The 21,971-nt window shown below is 47.5% G+C and overlaps 1 protein-coding gene and 1 non-coding gene across 7 annotated transcripts in view; both read left to right on the top strand.

Moving 5' to 3' along the window:
* ACACA (acetyl-CoA carboxylase alpha) overlaps window positions 1-19,332 on the top strand; it is a 284,911-nt gene extending 265,579 nt beyond the window's left edge. For all 6 annotated transcript variants that reach the window (XM_059379646.1, XM_059379645.1, XM_059379644.1 and 3 more), the window contains 4 exons: window positions 7,473-7,627; window positions 8,300-8,470; window positions 14,827-14,963; window positions 17,008-19,332. In XM_059379646.1, the coding sequence (XP_059235629.1) occupies window positions 7,473-7,627; window positions 8,300-8,470; window positions 14,827-14,963; window positions 17,008-17,131 (587 nt within the window). In that variant the 3' untranslated portion in view covers window positions 17,132-19,332. The remainder of the gene's footprint in view (window positions 1-7,472; window positions 7,628-8,299; window positions 8,471-14,826; window positions 14,964-17,007) is intronic.
* Window positions 333-524, top strand: LOC132004648 (U2 spliceosomal RNA). The gene has a single exon (XR_009400601.1). It is a non-coding gene; the product is annotated as a U2 spliceosomal RNA (small nuclear RNA).
* Window positions 19,333-21,971: the final 2,639 nt, after the last annotated feature.

The following is a 21,971-nucleotide window of genomic DNA, read 5'->3' as shown; positions in this document are numbered from 1 at the left end:
TAGAGAATTTTCAGCCTACCAGCCTGATTTTTATTCTAAGCTTTGAAGGTCTCACCCCTCCCCCCAAATCCTCCACCATGGGATGTGATGTGCCTGTCCATAGGGTGAGGCTCCCCTCCTGCCCTCCTTCAGAGTCATGGCTAGGTTAAAAAAAACACCTCCTGCTACAGAAATCAGCTCCCTCCTCGGAAGCTTCTCTCCAGCTTTGACCCCATGGAGGAGAGATGTGGCTTTTCATTATATCCTGGCCCTGGGAACACCTGACAGGCCAGTGCCCTGTGGACACTTGTGGGTCAATTTAACTTGTTTCATTTAAAGGGCATTGGCTCTACATTGCTTCTTGGCCTTTTGGCTAAGATCAAGTATAGTATCTTTTCTTATCAGTTTAATATCTGATACGCCCTCTATCCGAGGACAATGTATTAAATGGATTTTTGGAAGTAGGAGACCGAAGAGGAGCTCACTCCCATCCACTGCACTTGTCGACCTGGTGTTGCCATACTTCCAGGAACCGTGCACCCCACTCTGGGGGAAATTTTAAAAATAAAAACTGATGGGCTCAGAAGCCAGAGTCTCTAAGCCCAGATCCCCGCTCCACGGTGTCCTAGCTTCAAAGCCTTGGGCACGTTACTGCCCCATTTTAGTGCCTCAGTTTTCTCATCTATAAGGCAGCCATCTTGGAGGGTGTTTGCGAGGATTAAAGGAGAGAAGAGGTACTTCAACATTTCTAGCACAGTAACAGCTCTCATTTGATCAGACTAGTACTGCCCTTCTGGATTCAGCTCTTTAAAGTGTTTTTAACTCTAAGGTTGGATTTTTAGGAATTCATGGGGACTTTTTATTTTGGGAGGGAAGAGATGGGAGTAACCTACCTTTCTTCTCCCATTTCAGCCTTTTCCTAAAGTAGGATTCTAGAAAAAGAATGACTTTCCTCCCTGTAGCATATTCTTAAACACACTCGCACATGCACACAACGACTTGCTTTCCTAAAAACCCTGAGGCCCTGCAATCTGGCCAGAAAAGAAAGAAAACCATTCCAAGATATTTAATTGTACAGGGAGCTTACAGGATTGATCGAGAGCTTAGCTTTTTACAATAGTCCAGTGAATAAGAAATGCTCCTGACAAACGATCGATGATAGGATAATCACTCTTTATCCCCCTCCTCATTCTTACCTTCTTTCTTTCAGGAGAACAGGGTTCAGAAGTCAAAAATCTTTATAGACGCCGCTTTTAAATTAAGCAGAAAATAGACATTGACATATTTGTTAATCTCCCCTAAATCATTACCAGGGCTGGCTGCTTTGCTGTACAAGGAGAGAGGGGCCTTCAGTGTGCTATACAAGGGTCTAACTAGCTTAAGAGCAGCCTTTTATTTTTAGAAAATAAAATTTAGCAAACCTTTTCTCCCCCAACTTAAAGCACACATATCCTTAACTTTCTCATGTGCTTTTTAAAATACACACATCCTCTACTTCTGTTCCTTGCTTTGATGCTTTTTTTAAAGGCAGGTCTTGAACTGCGATCAGAGGCATTAAGGAAGGAATCAAACAAGGCAAACTTTGGGGGAATGTTCTGTGATCTTCCTAGTCTCAGGAGGGCCAGAGCATTGCAGGTGGTTTTTTTGTTTGTTTTTGTTTTTTAAAAGATTTTTAAATCTATTCATTTATTTGAAAGATGAAGATCACAAGTAGGCAGAGAGACAGGCAGAGAGAGACTGGGAAGCAGGTTCCCCGCTGAGCAGAGAGCCCGATGTAGGGCTCGATCCCAGGATCCTGGGATCATGACCTGAGCTGAAGGCAGAGGCTTAACCCACTGAGCCACCCAGGTGCCCCATCATTGCAGGTGTTTGTTGTTACTCTTTTAAAGCTCTGGAATAGCTTGTCTGGGTAGACAAGACCTTTGTTAGTCCAGGAGCCAGCCCTGTTTCTCCCTCCAACTTGGTAAAGCCAAGACCTTGTTTCCAGGATGCTGTACTCCTAAGCCCAGAAGTCTTCCCCCTTTGCACCCAGTGCTGAGCTGTGCTTTTTTTTTTTTAAAGAAGACTTTATTTATCTATTTGATGGAGAGGTCACAAGTAGGCAGAGCAGCAGGCAGAGAGAGAAGGGGAAGCAGGCTCCCTGCTGAGCAGAGAGCCTGATGCAGGGCTCGATCCCAGGACCCTGAGATCATGACCTGAGCTGAAGGCAGAGGTTTAACCTACTGAGCCACCCAGGTGCCCCCTGAGCTGTGCTTTTAACTACTTTCCTCATACAATGAACTAAACTCTCCAGCTGATCTGCCCATCTGTGGCCACTGCCAGGACACCTGCTTGAGCTGCTGTTGATGCCATTTCATGTGGAAGAACACAAGCCTTGGAGATAACCAAGTGTAAATCCTGACTTTGCTACATAAGAGCTGGATGCCTTTGGGCAAGTAACTTTACATTTCAGAGCCTTGGTTTTTCTCATTTGTAAAATAGATGCCCTGTCTGTAAGGTTGGGTTGTTATAAAGGGTTAGAGGTGATGTATATGAAGCAACTTGGAAAGCGCTCAGTGACGCTGAGGCCTGCAGCTTGGCAGCAGTGTTAACAGCTGGCCAGACCTAGGTCTGAATTGTGCATGGTGACTTACAAGCTGTGTGATCCTGAAAGCAGTAAGTGTGGTGCCTGGCACATAGTAAGTGCTCAGTAAATGGTCTGCATTGTATATGGTACAGGTATACACATATATAAGCATAGTGTTGGTTGTTTACCCAGAGAGAGGATGTTCTAAAGGTCTGGAACTTCCTATTCATCCGTATCCTTGGTCCTGCCATCCCCTATCCCTGGCTGGGAAAACTGCTACGGTGTTCATTTGATCTCACAGGAACACGAGGAGCCACCCTCAAATTTTGGGCCTGCCCAGCAGGTTTCAGGGACCCAGCAGGTTTTAGTGTTGGGAACAAGAGTGGCCCGAGTTCCCAGGGTGGGAAGTGATTGCTCACAGTGCTCAGGACCGTGATTGCTTGGCAACCAGTACAGAAGTGTTGCAAAACTAGTCCCACCGCACAACTGGTCCCCTCCCTGAACAGCACCGCACCTGAATGTGGCTCCAGACTTAGAGTCTGGCCTATTGCTACAACCCAAGAGTGAACAGCATGCTCTCCCAAGTGCAGATGTACTGTTTGATTAAGGAGTAAAACATGCATTCAGGTGACACTCAGAGGACACCAAGCACTCTGCCCTTCATGAGAAGTGTGCATAATTTCTAAGTCATGGGCCTCCTTAGACTAAAGAGTGGAAAACAAGGTCGGGGAGGGGGGCAAGGGCTATGGAGAGAAAGGCTGTGCCTGTCAGGTCCCATGTCACAGAAACCATCTACATGAACTTTTAAACACTTCCCAGTAGCATCAGAAGGACAAGTTCTTGGATCACTGTAATGAATGAGCCTAAAGTCACTGCTTTCTTGTTTGATAGAGAGATGACTGCTTACTCAGAGTGAAGTAAACATTTCTGTTTCACCCTGGCAGTCAAGGAACCAGGTCTGGCCTCATGTAACAACACTTCATTTGGGTGTTCTGAAACAGGGCAGCCAAATCTGCATGACACTGTGTTCATATCAAGTGGAATGTAAAGAAAGTCAGAGGAGGAATATTTAGTGAGTAATGCTATAGGCCACACTCTGTATTAGGGACTTGGGGTATAAAGAAATGGTTTGACAGACATGACTGATTGAAGAAGTAATCTCATAAACAGACACTTTAAATGTAATGTGGTAAATATGATCAATGTTTACCAAAAAATTAGGACAGGGTGCTTGGGTGTCTCAATCAGTTGGACATCTGCCTTCAGCTCAGGTCATGGTCCCAGGGTCCTGGGATCAAGCCCCGAATCAGGCTCCCTGCTCAGTGGGGAGTCTGTTCTACCCCTGCTCGTGCTCTGTATCTTCTTTCAAATAAATACATAAAATCTTAAAAATACTAGACATGCCCAGGAAATTGATCCTACAGAGCAGGCATTGTTAGAAGCGTTGTCTTGGTATCAGTTATGGAATGGGACTAAGATGGAAATTCAGCTGTATCAGCCAGCCATCTGCCATCATCATTGAGCCTTTCCTGAAATGAACGAGATTCTGCTACTGAAGCACTTCCTTGTCCTCTGCCCCAAGTCTTCAGGGTACCACACTGCTGTACCTGAGACCTGGCTCTGCCCCTTCCTGGTTTTGTGACCTTGGTGAGTTACATAAATTCTCAGTGGCTCAGTTTGCTCACCTGTAAGATGAAGACAGCAAGAATACCAGCTTTGAGGTTGTGTAAGGATTAAGCGAGTTAATAGATACGAAGCACTTTAGAATGGTGCCCTGTACCCCACAAATATTAACTTTGGCTTCTGATTTTTGGCATCAGGGAGCCAGGAAAAACTTTTTTTTTAGCTTGGCTTATTTTTTAACTTTCCATTTGATACAGTTTCACCGAACAATGACTAGAATAGTACAAAGGACTTCTGATGCCTTTTTCTCAGATTTACCTGTTGGTAATATCTTGTCCCATTTGCATTATCATTTTCTGTGTGTTCATGTACATGTGCTTGCCTCTGCACTCTATACACATACACACACAGTTTCTGCAAACCCTCTGATAGTCATTTGTAGACATCGTATTCCTTTATCCAAAAGTATTTAGTGTATGTTTCTAAGAACAAAGACTTTCTCTTATATAACCCAAGACACTTATCTACATTAGGAACTATAACATTGATAACAATACTACTATCTGATTCATGATTCATATCAAAATATTACCAATTGTCCCAATAATATCCTTTACAGACTTGATTTTTGTTGTTCAGATATGAGATCTAACTCTAGACCACACACTGTGGCCTGTTTTCAGTTATTTAGTCTATCATCATCTTGACTTTTTTTTTTGAAGAATATAGGCTACCGTTTTTGGGGTGGAGGGGTGAGATTTTTCTTGAGTAATCTTCACACACAACATGGGGCTTAAACTCACAACCCTGAGATCGAGTCACATGCTCTACCAACCCAGCCAGCCAGATACCTCAGGCCCCTATTCTGTAGCATGGTCCTCAGTCTAGGTTTGTTTTGTATTTCCCCATGGTTAAATCCAGATAATGTATTTTTGGCAGGAATATTGCCGAGTGTTATTTATGGTCAGGACATCATATCAGGAGGCATATGTCAGGTTGTCCTATTCTTGGTGATGGTAATTGTGATTACTTGTTTAAGGTTTTGTTCACTTATAATTTATGAGGAGATACTTTGAGATGATGTAAATATTCCATTCCTCATCAAACTCTCACCCAGTCGTTTTTAGTACACATTGGTAATTCTTGGCAGAATCAATTGCTGTGATGGTGGTGAAATGGTGATTTTCTTTTCTTTTCTTTTCTTTTTATTCTTTTTTATTTGACAGAAAGAGATCACAGTCAGAGAGGCAGGTAGAGGGGGAGGGGGAAGCAGGCTCCCTGCTGAGCAGAGAGCCCAATGTGGGGCTCGATCCCAGGACCCTGAGATCATGACCTGAGCTGAAGGCAGAGGCTTAACCCACTGAACCACCCAGGCACCTCAAAATGGTAATTTTCTAATTCCATCATTCCTTCTATGTCTATTAATTATTATTCTGCTGGAAGGGAGAACTTTCCCTTCCCTTTTCCCCCATTTAATTATTTATATTAGAATGGACTCTCAGGCTATTTCATTCCATAAATATTCTGGTAATTAATATCATCATCCTATTTTGATAAATTTGATGCTCAGACTGTCCCAGATTTGGCCAGTGGGAATACGTTCAAACTGGCTCCTGTGTCCTTTTAACTTGAGTCAGTCACTTGAGTGCTTTCTTGCTTTTTATGGCAGCCAGGCTCATCTTCTGTTTTTCCTGCCCCAGCTTCACAGCCCCAGTTCCTCTTACTAGAGAAGGAAAAATGTTTGCTTCCCTGTCTAGGAGACTACTGAGATAGTCTCATCTCCGAAGGCATCAGTTGGCGCTCCTCCCGTCGGCTCTTTAGGCACATCCACCCCAGAATGGATGGGCCTTCATCCTATCCCACAGCCCTGCTCTGCATGGCATGGAGAGAAGGTTGCTGCATGTTAGGGCCCCAGTGTGATTGCCCTCTATGGGAGCGCCCAGGAAGACATAGCCATCAGCTCTCTTCCTTGTGGTTTTCAAGTAGTGATGGGCTTTAAAAAAAAAAAAAAAGGAGGTGGAGGTGGGCATCTAAAAAACCTCATAAAACTGGGTGCTGTGGCTTCATCCCTGTTCTATTAACATGTGTTTATCTAGAATACTTACGGCTCAGCAGCCCAAGGCTGTTTATGTTATATGATTCATAGTGGCATAAAGAGCAAGGCCTGTTCCCAGACAGACATGCTTGAAATAGACCTTTCTCTTCTCCAGCCCATCACCTGTGATCATGTATTTATTTGTCAGCTTTGGTGACAAAGCATTTCAGGTTGTCGCCAACACCAGGGGCTGTCACCTATAGCTCCTTCAGCTAGACTTATTCCTCTTTACTAGGCAGGCAGCTAAATTTGTGGTATTGATTACAAGTCCCATTCAGAGAGCAATTAGGAAGAAAGCCTAACATGGCAGCACCTCTACTGGGAGACCACTGATTGAAGACGGGGGGGTGGGGGTGGAGGGCGGGCAGGCAGGGGTCCTCCCTGCTACAGGGAATTCCAGATTCCTTAGAGGAATCTGTTGAGTGAGGGTGCTGTGTGCTTAGAAGCTCAGTGGTCCAGATGGGATTTGCGAACTAGCTTTCTCTTCTCCCCTCTTCCTTCACTTTTAGCCTAAGAACTAGAATGTCTTTATCAGTCTGGTCAGGGGTTGGCTCTGGAAGTAGGAGCCCAGGTGTTGACTAGGAAGCTGGCTAATCTAATCTGCTGAGCTGGCAGGAGACACACAGGTCTGGCTCTCATTAGACTATATGCTACTGATGTCAGTTGAAGAGTTTTCCAGCCTGAGATTAGAGATTGTGCAGTTACAGCAGCTGCCACTTTAGGAGTCCTTGGGTGAGTGGACATGGGAGAAGGCGCTGCTGGTCTGGACCTGAAGGTGTAGGGACTGCTCCCCTCCCCTGTCCCACGTGCAGAATGGTCCGGCTGCGCAAATGCTGGTCAGTCAGGCCCAGGCATGGAATCATGTGTGGGAAGGAGGGGCCTGGCCATCAGGCTGTAAGATGATGCAGGAGACATGGGCCCCCATGCAGTTGCTGGTGCCCGCTCAGAGAAGGACCTGGAGAGAAGGGACTCCTGTGGCTGCTTTTACAGTTGTGACCTCCACAGCAAAAGGAGGACATGTGGGTTCCCCATGGCAAGATAAGGACCAGTCTGGCATCTCACAGAGTTCTGTTACTCAGTAAAGCGGTGGTGAAGAGCACGGAGAGCCAGGCCACAGAGGGAGGAGGGGTGCTTCCGAGCTTCCTGTGACCGCGGAAGAGAGACTCCGGGTCAGCACAGAGTGTGACGGGCAGGTTTGCTTAATTGCAGGCACCCCAGAGCTCAGCCCAGCAGAGCGGAAGGAGCTGGAAAACAAGCTGAAGGAGCGGGAGGAATTCCTAATTCCCATTTACCATCAGGTAGCCGTGCAGTTTGCTGACTTGCACGACACACCGGGCCGGATGCAGGAGAAGGGTGTTATTAACGTAAGTACGGTGGCTGCCACTTCTCCTGACATGTCAGAGCCCTGCGAGCGGCGGGCATATGTCTCCTACACACTGGCTCGCAAGTAGAAAGCTGTTAGGGGTGGGTTAAAACAGCTGGTGCAAATCAAACCATTTTCAGGTTTTTTTGGAGAGACTTTTCCCTTTTTTGTGTTATCTGTTATCCCAAAACAATTTCTGATTTACATGACTCTACACTCCTCAGAAGGCAAGTTCCATTTCACTGGTGGGAGACTGCGTCTCATGACCCTCTTCTACGAACAACTGCTCCGGTGGTCATCAGGCTGCGGACCCGGTGCCTGGGTTCCAGCAGCAGTCAAGTCACATTGGATCTGTGTGCAAGTTGTTGGAGCCATTCTGCTCCAGACCAGTTCCTCACTGTCTCATCATCTGGAGAGTCACAGGTCCTCCCAGAACATCTCAGGCACACGTGGAGCTCACATTAGTGAGGCCCTTGGCCATGTGCTGTGCTCTGGGTAGGGAACTGTAGCTCTGAGCTGGGGAGACAGTGGCAGGTGCTACAGTCCTGGCCAGTGTCAAGCCTCTGAGGGCTTGCTAAAGAATAGGTTTTTGTGCCTGTGGAGCTCCCTCTGGAGTGGGCACTGAGCAGGGATTAGGGCTGAGGTGACTAAGCTTATTCTTATCTGAACATAGGATATCCTGGACTGGAAAACATCCCGGACTTTCTTCTACTGGCGACTGAGGCGTCTCCTGCTGGAGGACCTGGTCAAAAAGAAAATCCACAATGCCAACCCAGAGCTGACCGATGGTCAGATCCAGGCCATGTTACGGCGCTGGTTTGTGGAGGTGGAGGGAACTGTGAAGGTAGGTAGATGCCTTTGTGCTCTGCTCCTTAACCCCAACGTGAGGACCCCTAGGCCTCTAAAGGCAAAAGTGGAAGGGAAGCCTATAGGCTTGAGGCCTGTTTCCTCCCTACACAGTGAGTGAGCTTGTCCCTGGTGCTCTGGCCCCAAGATGGGATGGGTCTGAGCCCAGGTTGACCAGATACCAGCATTTGCCCCTGGAATTATAGGCTACACAACACAGTCCATGAGAGGATGGGAGGAAGGAGTTGGAACTTTTATTTCTCTGTTTACTTACACTAAGAAAAAGAAATGGACCTTTATTGGTAGTTATTATATGGGTTAAAAATAAATCATACATGTCATATATTTATTTTATCAGAATATTGGTTCTATGTGCCAAAACTGTCTTTTCCTGGTGGCTGTTCTGGTCAGAACATTGGGTGCCTCCTGGGTTAGCGCGCTGAGGGAGGGCGGGCCCTTCAGCCTCTTCCTGCAAAGCGTTGCTTGACACCTCTGCTGACTGTTCTCAAGAAGGAACTCCCAAGATCTGCCGTCATTGTTAAAGCCAGTGAATATGGGTGCTTCTAAGATTCACCTCTGTGTTAAGCCTCCCCACTTCTTTACGACTGAAAAGCTTCTTTAGATAAATATTTCAGATGTGCAGCGGGCGAGCGCAGCCTTATGTGACACCTGGTTCAGGTTAAGGTCAGTCTGTGGCATCATAATTGAGTGAGACAATTTTGTCAGTGGCTACTGGCAGCTTCTAGTGGAAGTTGGCATTGAAAGTCACGCAAGTGTAAAATAAGAGGTTGTTCTACAGTTAAGAGTGGCCGGCTAGGTAAATGGAGTGTGTGTGTGTGTGTGTGTGGCCAGGAGAGGCCCGCACCGCCTTCCTACCACATTAGTCAGTAATGGACGTGCACGGCCTCAGTAATACAAGGATGAGGAGAAGGAATAGCTTCTCTCCGAACATGAAGTGAGTGGCTCGGCCCTTCAGTGGTTCCTTAGCATCCCAGAGCCAGGGGACGGTGCGTCCAGAGAAGCAGGTCCTTGCCATCTCTACGAGATGGAGAACAGTGGGCTACGTACGTACCGACTCTAGCTGGGAGTCAGTGCCAGAGACAGCCCCAGTCCCCGAGGGCAGGCGGAGGCTGCCTGAAGCCCTGGGAGCCAACCCTACCCAGGCACTAAGGCTATCCCCTCCCTCCCATCCACAGAAAACCACATTCTCTTGAGCTCTTTAGTCCAGGAGGGCAGCCGAGGAGGGAGGAAGGGCAGTGATGCTAGGATGTGGCTTTGAAACCTCCTTCCATATTCTGCAGGCTCAGCAGGACGAGTGGAGCGCGGGGTGGCTGATAAGATCTGTAGCGCCCTTGAGAGAAGAAAGTGTTGCACAGTTCACAAGCCGTCGGTGTGGCCTCTGTAGGGCAGGCACAGAGGCAGCTTTGTACGGGGGACTGGCTGCAAACCTTAAAAATGTCACACACATACACACATGCCTTGGTTCTTCAAACAGTGATAGATACTGTGCACGGGGTCTCAAGTGCAAACACCGGCAGAGTCTGGACCTTGGCTTTACACCAGGAAGTGACCCTCTGATCCTCACCACGGTTACTAGCAGGGAAAGGTGTTTGGTGATAGGAGTCTATGAGCCATGCTGTGTGTTTTGTCCCAGAGAATTTGTGTTTTTGTTTCTCTCTTTTAAATCTTAATCCTGAAGAAAGAGATTGAGGGACAGGAAATTTGAAGACACCGTGATGCTCTATAACTTAGCAAGGCAAGTCTTTTGTTTCCCGTAGAGGAATCTGTTCCCAGGAGTCACAGGACTCTGTTGGAACCCACTGGGACAGTCCTGTTGTAGGAAATCGTAAGGTTTATGGTTCAGGGCTTCACTGCAGACGGAAGCAGAGCATCACTGCAGCTCGCCGGAAATGGTACCAAGAACTTGGGTTTAAGTCGGGTCATAGGAACACGGTGTGCATCTGTTGTGTGTGTAGGTTCTCGGTCTTGATTCTCAGACCCATAGTCTGAGTATGTGGTATTTCAAAGACTGATCCCCCCCACCACCAAGCCTCAGTAGTAACAACTGAGATGAGACTCTGCGTGGCGTGGGGCCTAGAGCAGAACATGGTATTCAGAATGTCACGAACATGGCACATCCCAGCCTGGCCGGCTTGGACATGATACTTATTTAAGCCTCGTCCCTTCCTCTGTAAAATAGAGATAATGTTTCTTTCACGGATCCAGTGAGTTTTAAATGACATGATAAAGAAGGCATGGAAGCCGATGCCTAGCACTCAGTAAACACTCAAATGATGCCCATTTGCTCTTCTCAGCTCAGTTTACCCTCTGATGTGTGCTGAGCTAAGAGCTATAGATGTGTGACTTCCTGATTGTGGCGGGAGCTGTGGGCACGGTCCATTCTCAGTACGTGTCCTCTGATGCGACTTGCTCTGACTTGCCCACAGTCTGGGGTGCCAGCATGTTCTTATGATCCAGACCCTTCACAACCCCTTCACTCTTACTCTGGATTTCCAAACGAGATGGTCAGTCAGTGGAGGCCTTATAAGGATGACAGAGGTAAAAGCACCATTGATAGGGTTGTTGGATTTCCCCAGTCCCCAAAACCCGGCCTCAAGCTACCCCTGGACAAGTCTTGTACACCAGACTTCTAATTTCAGGCCTGGGAAGGAGGAGGGAAGGCAGAACCTGGAAAACACTTTTTGGCCCCGGGTAGGGCTGCGCCTGGAGCCAGCTGAGGAGACGGGGTCCACAGGCCGCCCCATCCCACATGGCTGTTTGCTGTTTTACTCCAAAGCCTCAGAAAAAAAGAATCACATTGCTGGAGGGGTCTCCAGCTAGCCCACAAGATGAGTTATTTACAGGGCATGGTAATCGGGACTCACATCCATCAGACTGTGCCCTGGTCACTCTCTGGCCCTCCTGTACACTGAATAAGGAGGACTTAACAGCTATCCAATACTTTGAAAGGAAACTTTCTAAACAGGTCATTTAGATTTTGTGCGATAGACTAATTACTACATACAATTAGTGAAATGGCGTAGTGCCTGAGATACTTATCCACTGATGCAGAGAAAGATAAAGCATCCGCTGAACATGTATTGTAAGGCCAACATTGTGATGTTTAACTATCAATACTTTATTGGTATTAGAATGTTCTGATTGGGAGGAGTGTGAGGCAGGTGACTTATGAGCCCAGGCCTGTCATGAGATTAGCAGCCCAGCATTTCACACTGGCTTTTAAAATCCACACTGGAATGCTTGGAATAATCAGCCATGATTTTATAATTTTAAGGAGGAAAATGATAATGGCTTTCTTTCGGGGAATAGGGTTGGCCTGTCCTTCCGGATGGCTGGAATGATGAGTCTTACATCTCTGTTCTAGGAGGGCAGACAAGGACCCATAGCCTCCCTAACTCCTTGGTTGGGAGCCTTGCTGTTCCCGGTGCATGTGGTTAGGCCTCGGCGTACCTGAAACCCTCCTAGCCCGTTAGGAAAACCCCCTGGCACCGTGGATGCTTCCATTTGTTTGTTTTCGCTCCAGGTGCTGTCAACTAGGAGTTGTGACCACTTCGCCTTGGTGTACTACGCCGGGAGGGAAACTTTACTGAGCTTTGGCTCAGTGGCTGTCATCCAGTTGTCCTATTTTGAGCAAACAGCAGATCTTTCATGCGTGGAGCCATGTCTTCAAAGAGGAGATTTTAGAGCAACAATTCCAAAACTTGGAATGTGTTGCCTTAATCCTGTCTAGGAACTTTTTAAATGTTTCATTTAAACACCTAGCATATTCTGTGGCTGTGGGAGGGGAAGGCAGAAGAGTTCTCTCTAGAGGGTAGCTGGCTTTCCAGCATAGTGTCTGAGCGCCGTTAGAAGCAGGCATCTCGTTAGCTAATACATTACACCAATCAAGGAGAGTTATCTTAAGCCACAATTAATCTGCTCCCTGGCATATGTTGATAGGAAAGCATCATGCTGTTTCTTAATTAAAAGCAAACGGATTAAAAATGATTAATAAGAGTATTAAATATTCTCCTAAACTAAAGGCTTTGGGATTCTTGGGTAAATCTAGTTTTGTTTTTTTGTTTTTTTTTCCCATTCTGAAACCCAAGAAGCATTCACTATTTTTTCCAACGCCCAAAATCTGCATAAGTGAGGGCATGTGCATAAATCCTCAACCTGTGAAGAAGTCTAAATCACCGACGACAAAGTTGGAAGGGTCCGAGTTCGGTGGCAGCGGGTCAGAGGACCACTGTGTCCAATCCATAGTGGGGTGCACAAGTGCTGGGGTGCCAGAGAGAAGACCACCGCATTATGGGGAAAACATCACCACCCCCCGACTTTGTCCATAGAGATTGACGTAGCACCTCCTTTCCTCCATAACCAGACGCTTCCCTGCCCTTTGCCATGGGGACGGCAGCACAGTCCTGACCGGGGCTGGGGCTGACACCCGCTTGGCCATCCCAACCCTGATGAGAAGAGCCCATCTCCGTAGCCACTACGCCAAACAGAGCGGCCATGTTGGGGGCCAGAAAGAGAACTACATACCAGAACTAGGAAGGGCGCGCTGCTGACCCTTAATCCTGGGCTCCTTAATCCTTCAACCGTGAAGGACTGCGTAAAAATTTCTCGAACTATGGAAGTCAATCACATGATGTAGTAAGCGAGGAGTCACAGCTAACTCACCAGCTAAGTCAGAGATGAGCAAGTGAGAATCTGCGAGAAAGCATTCTTTTTGAAGGCATGAAACAGAAAGTCAGAAAACCGCACCCCACTGCCCTTGACGGGTGTGAAGAAGACAGTGTCCACCCCCCTACCCCACCCTCACACCCCACCCACCCCTATGCCTCACGGATCCTGAAGCGGCAGCCATGGCTCAGGCGCCTTGCTTGTGTACAGGTTTCCTGAGCCACAGCTCAAGCCTCAAAGCCTCTGAGAGTCCCTAATGCACCCACCTATTAAATTACAGCGCCCAACTCATTGTCATTCTGACTTTGACTTCGTTAGTGATAACAGAGAAGGATAGCGCACCTTTAAATGACGAGCTTTGTGTTTAATTACCCAAACAAAATGACATAAATATGAATGAGCCCTAATGGTGGTACTTGGTTTTCCGGAAACCATTAACAAAACGATTCCTAAATGATTTGTAAAGAAAATGAGAGGAGAAGAGAGCAAGGAGAAGGCTATTAGGTTTCTAACACACTCCTGAATTATTATGTAGTCAACTACCTAGGAAATACTCAGCTAAATGATCTTGAAAAAAAGGAGGCACAAGGTGGTTTGTTGAGATTTTCAGGGTTACAGACGCCTTGCCCCTTTGGAATATTCTCATAGAAAGTAAAATGGGGGGTCGGTTTCTGACCTCCTAGCTCTCCCCTAGCGGCAAGACCTCCCCCTCTGTGCCTTGTTGACACTTCCCCAACCAGACAACTCCTCTGCCAGCCTGGCAGGGCCTAGAGACATATTTTAAGAGCTCCTCAGAAAAGACACATTTCTTTTTTTTTTTTTTAGTTTTTATTTATTGAGAGTGCATATACAAGTGGGGGGTAGTGCAGGAGGGAGAGAGAGACCCTCAAGCAGGCTCTGCGCCATGCATGGAGCTGGGTGCCAGGCTCGATCTCATGACCCTGAGATCATGACTTGAGCAGAAATCAAGTGTGGAGGGGTACCCAGGTGGTTCAGTAGGTTAAGCCTCTGCCTTCAGCTCAGGTCCTGGGATCGAGCCCCACAGCGGGCTCCCAGCTCAACAGGAAGCCTGCTTCTCCCTTTCCCACTCCCCCTACTTGTGCTCTCTCTCTCACCATGTCTCTGTCAAATAAATAAATAAAATCTTAAGGAAAAAAAAAAAAGGAATCAAGAGTTGATGCTCAACCAACTGAGCCACCCGGGCACGCCTTAATTTTTCCTTTAAACACATGTTGATTTTAAACTCTATACCCACATGGGTCTTGAACTCACAACCACAAGATCAAGAGTCACATGCAGGCACCCCTCAATCAGCACTTCACTAAACAATTTGGGCTTTTAACTGTTTCTCTCAAATCCATAAGCTGATTACATTCTCTCAGCCTTTGAGGGATAGGTAGAGCCCTGGAATGATAGAACCTGAGTCAGACTGTGAGCACGGATGCCTCCAGGGGCCCAAGAGGCTTCTAGAACCAAAAGAAGGAAAGAGAATGAGGACTGCTCCTATCCTGGGGCCTCTTTCCACTACAATGCCAGCTAGAGTGGAGAACCATGACCAACTATTTTACAGTGAGCAAGCTGTTGGAATGAACTTTCCAGATCGTGAACAATCAGGGTGTCCGGCCTGGCCTGGCCCCAGGTGTTTGACCAAGAGTCGTCTGTTTGCAGGCCTATGTGTGGGACAATAACAAGGATCTGGTGGAGTGGCTGGAGAAACAGCTGACCGAGGAAGACGGCGTTCGCTCAGTAATCGAGGAGAACATCAAATACATCAGCAGAGACTATGTCCTCAAGCAGATCCGCAGGTGAGACCCGCAGCGGGGGACTTCTGTAGGAGAAATTGGGCTCGCTTCCTTGGAAGGAGCAAAGATTTAAGAACAAAACATGAGATGGTACCTTACAATCTTTGTGGGTTTTTTCTGTTTGGGACCACTGTAGTTGACCGTCCAATAAAAATAGAGCCTGAAACACTGTTCTTTGTCAGCTCCTGGTCTCTAGGGCACTTAGTAATCTCTGCTAGATGAAGGATTAGTTCACTGTGCCCAACTCTTAGCTCCAAGTGCAGATCTTCAGACTGGATGAAGGATTCTGTGAGAAAAGCTGATGCCATGGCAGCATCGTGGGAAACTACCTCCTCCCTTCCTGAGCCAAGAGTTTTCAGTTTTCTCCTTCCAAGGGGGGTGGAGGCAGCCGGGGACATTTGTAAATGTCAGTGCAGAAGACAAGTCTCTACCCTGATCGACCCATTATTTTACAGCTTACCCCATCTGCTTTATCACTTGAGTGTGCTTGCTTTCCCACAGATCCATGCTCCCATATACCTGCTAAGGATAAGTCACATAGGTCATGGCCATCATGGCCCTTTACCCCAAATATTAAAGTGTGTATTTGCTAATATGGATGTTCTCTTATGTAACCACAATAGGATCGATTTTAGTAAATTTAATATTCATAGAAGTTTTTGTTTTTGTTTTTCTGAGAGAGAGCAGAGGAGGAGGAGAAAGAGAATCCCAGGCAGGATCCACGCTCAGCACAGACCTCCGTGTGGGGCTCACTCTCATGACCTGAGCCACCCAGGCGCCCCAACATTGATAGAAGCTTATATCTAATAAACCATTTTTCTTAAAGCTTGTATTCATTCATTTGAGAGAGAGGGAGCACAAGCAGGGGGAGGGGCAGAAGGATAACCAGACCCCCCCCCCACTGAGCTGGGAGCCCGATGTGGGATTCGATCCCAGGACCCTGAGATCATGATCTGAGCTGAAGGCAGGCACTTAATGACTGAGCCACCCAGGCACCCCTGATCCACCATTTGTAAAACATTGCTCGTTTTGATTTTGTCTGATGTTTTCTCATGGTTAGCTTCAGGTTATATGTTCTCCGTGGAATAGTACATACGTGAAGTTGCCTTCAGGGGTACCACATGCAGAGACAGCCTGTCATCTGCCCTTCCTGGTGTTAGAATCACCTGGTCAAGGCGTTACTCAGTTTCTCCACTGCATCATTACTGATTTCCCCCGTTGCTCCAAGTCAGTCTCTGGGGACACGCTTAAAGACCATGCAGATCTCCTGTTCCTCATCAGGATTTCCACCCAGATCTAGCATCCAAGGAGGGCTCTTGTCTGATCCAGTCTTTACGGCGAGGTTACAGAAGGATAACTTTCCAAATCTGTGTCCTCCCCAGTCCTCACTCCAGCTCTCCTGTAAGCAAAAAGTCTTCTGTCTTCCTCCATTCATGTAGGTATTCATTAATCTACACCAATAATGAATTTCTATTTTTTTAATAATTTGCAATTCTTTTTTTTATTTTTTTTTTTTTTTTTTTTTTTAAAGATTTTATTTATTTATTTGACAGAGAGAGATCACAAGTAGGCAGAGAGGCAGGCAGAGAGAGAGAGGAGGAAGCAGGCTCTCCGCTGAGCAAAGAGCCCGATGCGGGACTCGATCCCAGGACCCTGAGATCATGACCTGAGCCGAAGGCAGCGGCTTAACCCACTGAGCCACCCAGGCACCCATAATTTGCAATTCTTTATTACACTCTTCGGTGCCCAGAATGTCCCAGATTTAGCCAGTGGAAACACCTTTGTGCTAGTTCCAATTTCTTTATGACATGCCCCCAATGCTTTTGTTGTTTTGTTTTGTTTTTAAGTAATTCCTTACTTTCTGATATAGCAAAACATGTCACGTCCATCTCGTATTTGCGTTGCTGCTGGGGACTTTTTCCACGTAGGAAGAGAAATGAGGTGTGGTGGGAGCCGAAATGTCAGCATGTAGTCAGACAGTTCATAAGCTCCCCTCATCTAGACACTGCTGGCTCTCTCCTTCACCATCCCCTCTCTTCCTCCCCAGCTTGGTGCAGGCCAATCCCGAGGTTGCCATGGACTCCATCGTCCACATGACTCAGCACATCTCACCCACACAGCGAGCAGAAATCGTGCGGATCCTCTCCACGATGGACTCCCCTTCAACGTAGAAAAAGCCTCCTGCCCATCCCCGCCTTGCCTCTGGAGAAAAGGGCTAGAGCTGCCTCTTCTAGCTGAAACCACTCTAATGAGAAGGCACAGGAGACCCAGCACTGGAATCCAAGTGGCATTTTGCTTCCCCTTGAACGTTTTCAGGTTATGCATGACATACTGGGATATAGGGTCACAAAGCCCCCAGCGGTCACACCCATCCCATTCAGTATTTATTACCTTATCTGTGACTACAGCCCTCTGTCCCTGCCAGGACCTGCGAAGGCAATGAAGGGTACAAGCCTGTACCATGAGGTCTCACTACACAAAAGCAGGACTGCTGCTCCTGGCCTGACAGCTCCTGGGCCCCAGCCCGGGGAAGTGGGAGTTGTGGTCAGGCAGTCAGCAGCCCTCCCTCACCCCTGGCCCCATGAGCCTGCAGCCATAGGCAGCAGAGGAGGGCTGGGCCCAGGAGGAAGCCTCAAGTCCATCGTTTTGTTTTTTACCTTCACGTTCAGCCCGGTACGCACTAGGAGAGGAATAGTTCCCGGTTTAATCACATCAAGGTACCTGTTTCTTCTTCGTGGAGTGTGAAATCTTCAAGGTCCTTGGGACCTCCAAGATGAGGGCAAAACCCTGATCCAAGAAGAAGACCGAGTCACTGTTGTTGATTTAGGGGCCTCAACTGTGGGTTTGATTCTCAGAACAAACGGAAAGATGGTTGACCGACCACTACCTTGCATGTCCCTGCGAACCCAACTGTTGGATCTGCTGGGAGCCTCGTGGGAGGTCCAGCAGACTGAGCGGGGCCAAAGCGGAGACTGGGGGATGGCCCTCTCCTTTGCCGATAAGTAGTTATTCTTGCCACGAGGGTGTGGGCCGGATAGTCTCTCTTTTTTAGGACTTGGAAGGTTATTATAACTTAACTATGAAGCCTGGAGCTTTGATCATTACAAAAGGTTACTAGTGCCTACAGAGTCACTCAGCTCTATATCCAGGGCATCTCTCCTAGCAGCGGACGTCCCTCCTCCCTCTGGGTCTCGTCTCTTCCTGGGGTGTCTGCAAGCAGCAGGCACAGCTTGTCTCCCCATAGCTGCTGAAAGGGACCCTGGTGACATCTCTGCCCTAAGCACCAGGGACTGGCCTTCCCCGGTGTGAGCAGGCTTCCAGGGAACAGAGAACCCACATGACCTTAAGATCATCTACAACTCTGTCATGGTGCTGCTGTCTTCCGGGCTCACTGGGCCCTTCCTGGCCAGCGGCAGGAGCCTCCGCATCAGTGGTAGAGACAGTTTATTTTCAACAACCCATTTACCCGAGGAGGAAAGAGTTTATGGATTCCCCTGTTGGTGTCCCTAAAGCCAGAGTGGCAGGTGATCAAGGCTGGTGTAGCCTCCGGTTCTCATGGTGCAGCTAATTGCACGTGTCCCTGATGACCAAGGAGGGAATGAATCACTAGGACATTTTAGTGCGGTGGTATGAATACTTTTGTACACGCTACAGTTTTGAGCCTTAATGCTAGAGTCTGCGCACAATGAGCCCCGCCGCCCTTCCTTGGGAAGCGCTTGTGCAGGTGGCCCCGGGAGCGGGCTACGTCACTGGCTGCCCGCTGGTGCGCAGAGCCTCGGTCAGGCGGCCCTGGTGCAAGGTGCCAGCGTTCAGCACCACCAGAGAGGGCAGGAAGAGGTGGGAACCACGTTCAGTCCCGAAAGAGGCATCCACTCCTGCTGGTATCACCTTAAGTAAAAACTGGATTGGCCTTTGATTTTTTTCCATAATTAGTAAAATTCCACAAACCCCTCTGTTTGCCCTGGTGTTTCTCCAGAGGCAGGTGGGTCACACTCAGTTTACGTCTCCCCCTTGACCAGATGATGATGATGCAGTAAGTGAATACAGTTCCTCTCTAGAAGCCTGCACGGCCTGCTCCCCCGTCCCCAGAGCGCCTCCCTGTGGGTCTTCCCCTGGACAGGCTTTGTCATACAGAGCAGCCGGGAAGAGCCACAGACCATTCCATGTGCAAGGTTACTGAGCTCGGAGGAGTAGAAATGATGTACTGACCAAGACTTGCTCGAGTTGAGATTGCCATAGTCCCTTCGTTCACAAAGCAGCCTTCACTGGTCTCATTGAGACTCGACGGACATATACCCTGATGAGCAAGGAGCATCAGTCAAATGTATTCTTTTCACATTTTGTTGAAATAAATGTCCACATTTGTAGAAGAGTCACTGTTTGTCATTTCAGCCCGTGCCCAGCTACCTCGTCCATGTTCCACTGAGCAGGGGAGCTTTCAGCAGGGGTAGGGGAGCACCTGTCCCACTGCTGCAAGTGGAGCCCTTCCGGGGACAGAATGGCGCGCATGCAGCGCTCCTGCAAAGTGACGTTCAGAGACTTGGGGGCTTTCAGATAACCCCTGGATGGCCTGGGCAGTTTCTGGGGTGTTCTTAGAAGGAACCTCTTGGTTTGCACGATTTTGTGGGGTTTTCTGGGCCAGCTGAATAGCGAATCATTTTCAGAGCTCACTCAAGCCAGTTTTATGGGAAGGTTATGGATTCTCTTACTAATTTAGCTGCTTAATGGATTTTGAATGCTAACTTTGGGCACAAAAAGGCACTAAGGGCAGGGATCTCTTACTTGTGTGCCTTCAACCCTCTGCCTCAGTTTCTGTCTGTAAATCCATGTGGTTGAAGCAAAGAACAAAACACCAATCACCCAACATTTGCAAAGAAAGGCAGGAGCCACAGACAGCGGGGAAGGGAGGCATTGGCCTTTGCTGAGTATTAAGCTTGGAATGATCTGTTGGTCTCCTGGAGATGTTTAGCAAAGGGTGTTTTTTCCTAAAATAAAATGTTTTATTTTAAATATGTTTTACATATATTTATTTTATATGTATATATACTATGTTGTGAATATACATCCATTTGAATCACCCTAAGGTGAATGTTCTTAGAGTAATAAGAAGGGATACCCGAGGGAAAATTACTCTTTGCCGCCAGATGTCGTATTCCGTGGGCAGGGAGTCCCAGTCGGCATCGACGCCATGGGCCACCTTCCCTCCTCCCTAAACAGGCAGAGGAGAACCAGATCCCAGGATGTGAACTTGAAGTGTCCCTGCTCTCAGCCCACACCCGTTGGTGGTTCTGGGGAAGGTCAGCAAGACAAATGGGGAAAGGGTCTGCTCCTGCCTCCAGGGACTTTCCTGACACATCCAGTGCTTTCTTCTGTTGGGGAGTGATATTTCCTTCTTTTCAACGAAAGAAAATTTAACACCACCACTGGTATTACCAGGATAATAAGTAAAGTTAGAACATTCAGGGATTCCGTGATTAACTGACAAACACGGACACGGTGATGAAGACAAGTGCCTAATACCATCACAGGGAGGATGCGTTCTGTGCTGCCTCCAATGTGCAAGGCTTGGTGAGAGGCCTAGAGAAGAACTGACCTGGGAGGCAAACTCAAATGCGGGCTCCTTGGGCTGGCTCCTCCCAAGCCAAAAGCTGAGCCTGCCTGATCCATACAGTGAGGCAGAAAGCACTAAGGGCCACATGAGTGGTACAGACAATTAAGGGCTGAAGCTTCCTGGCAGAGAATGGTTTCCAGATGGAAAAGGAAGCCAAGGCCAAGGAAGACGACATGTCCTGGAGAGAGTGGAGAGCCTTTGGTTGGTTTGGGAGCCTGGGAAGACTGGGTACAAAAATTTAGAAAACAGGGGCACCTGGGTGGCTCAGTGGGTTAAAGCCTCTGCCTTTGGCTCAGGTCATGATCCCAGGGTCCTGGGATCGAGCCCCACATCAGGCTCTGTGCTCTGCAGGGAGCCTGCTTCCTCCTCTCTCTCTCTCTCTCTGCCTGCCTCTCTTGCTTACTTGTGATCTCTGTCAAATAAATAAAATCTTTAAAAAAATAATAATAAATTTAGAAAGCAGCCCAATGGAATGAAAAGACCACTGTGAAAAATGGATAATAACAAAGAGCTCAAAGGGGTTTTTGAAAAATTACCTTAACACAAATCAAGAGATGGACATTAGTAGCAAATTCTCGATATATGTTAGGGTTCTCCATGTTCTAACCCTCCCTCACACCCATAAGATACAGGATCGGTCATCACTCTAGAGTATCTTCCTCATAAAGCTTTCAAGGAACCATCCCCCTCACCTGAGCAGAAATCTGGGGATTGTCTCCAGACACTAGTTACATGGACACAATGCAAAAGTGTCACTGAGGACTGCTATGGTCTGAATGTCCCCAAAATTGGGTGTGTTGAAATCCTAGCCTCCGCCAGTGATCTATATTAGAAGGCAGGGCTTTTTGGGTGGTGAGTAAGTCATAAGGTTGAAGCCTTCATAAATAAGATTTTGCCTTCTAAGAGGATCCAGACAGATCCCTTCCCTTTTTTATCATGTGAGGAGACAACGTGAAGTCAGGGACCCCGGAGAGAGCCCCCACCTGACCATGCTGGCATTCTAGTCTCAGACTTCCATTCTGTTGTGGCAGTCCAAATGGACAGAGACCAACAACAAAACAAAAAACCAAAAAACAAAACCACAACGGTGCTGCTGTTAACAAACCTAAACATGTGGAAGCATCTGGATACGGAGGGAATGTACTGCAACATAATAAAGGACATAGATGACAAGCCTGCAGCTAACACCAAACTCAACAATGTAAAGCTGAAAGCTTTTTTCCTAAGATCAAAGATTAAGGATGAGGATGCCCCTTCTTGCCACTTCTGTTCAACATAGTACTGGAAGTCCTAGCCAGAGCAATGAGGCAAGAAAGAAAATGCATCTAAATTGGAAAGGAAGAAGTAAATGGGGAAGGAAAGAGTAAAATTCCATTTGCAAATGACATGATATATACATA

The sequence above is a fragment of the Mustela nigripes genome, chromosome 16, assembly GCF_022355385.1.
Source record: "Mustela nigripes isolate SB6536 chromosome 16, MUSNIG.SB6536, whole genome shotgun sequence".
NCBI lineage: Eukaryota > Metazoa > Chordata > Mammalia > Carnivora > Mustelidae > Mustela > Mustela nigripes.
Note: the sequence above shows the minus strand (reverse complement) of the source record. Positions and strands in the feature narration are given on the sequence as shown.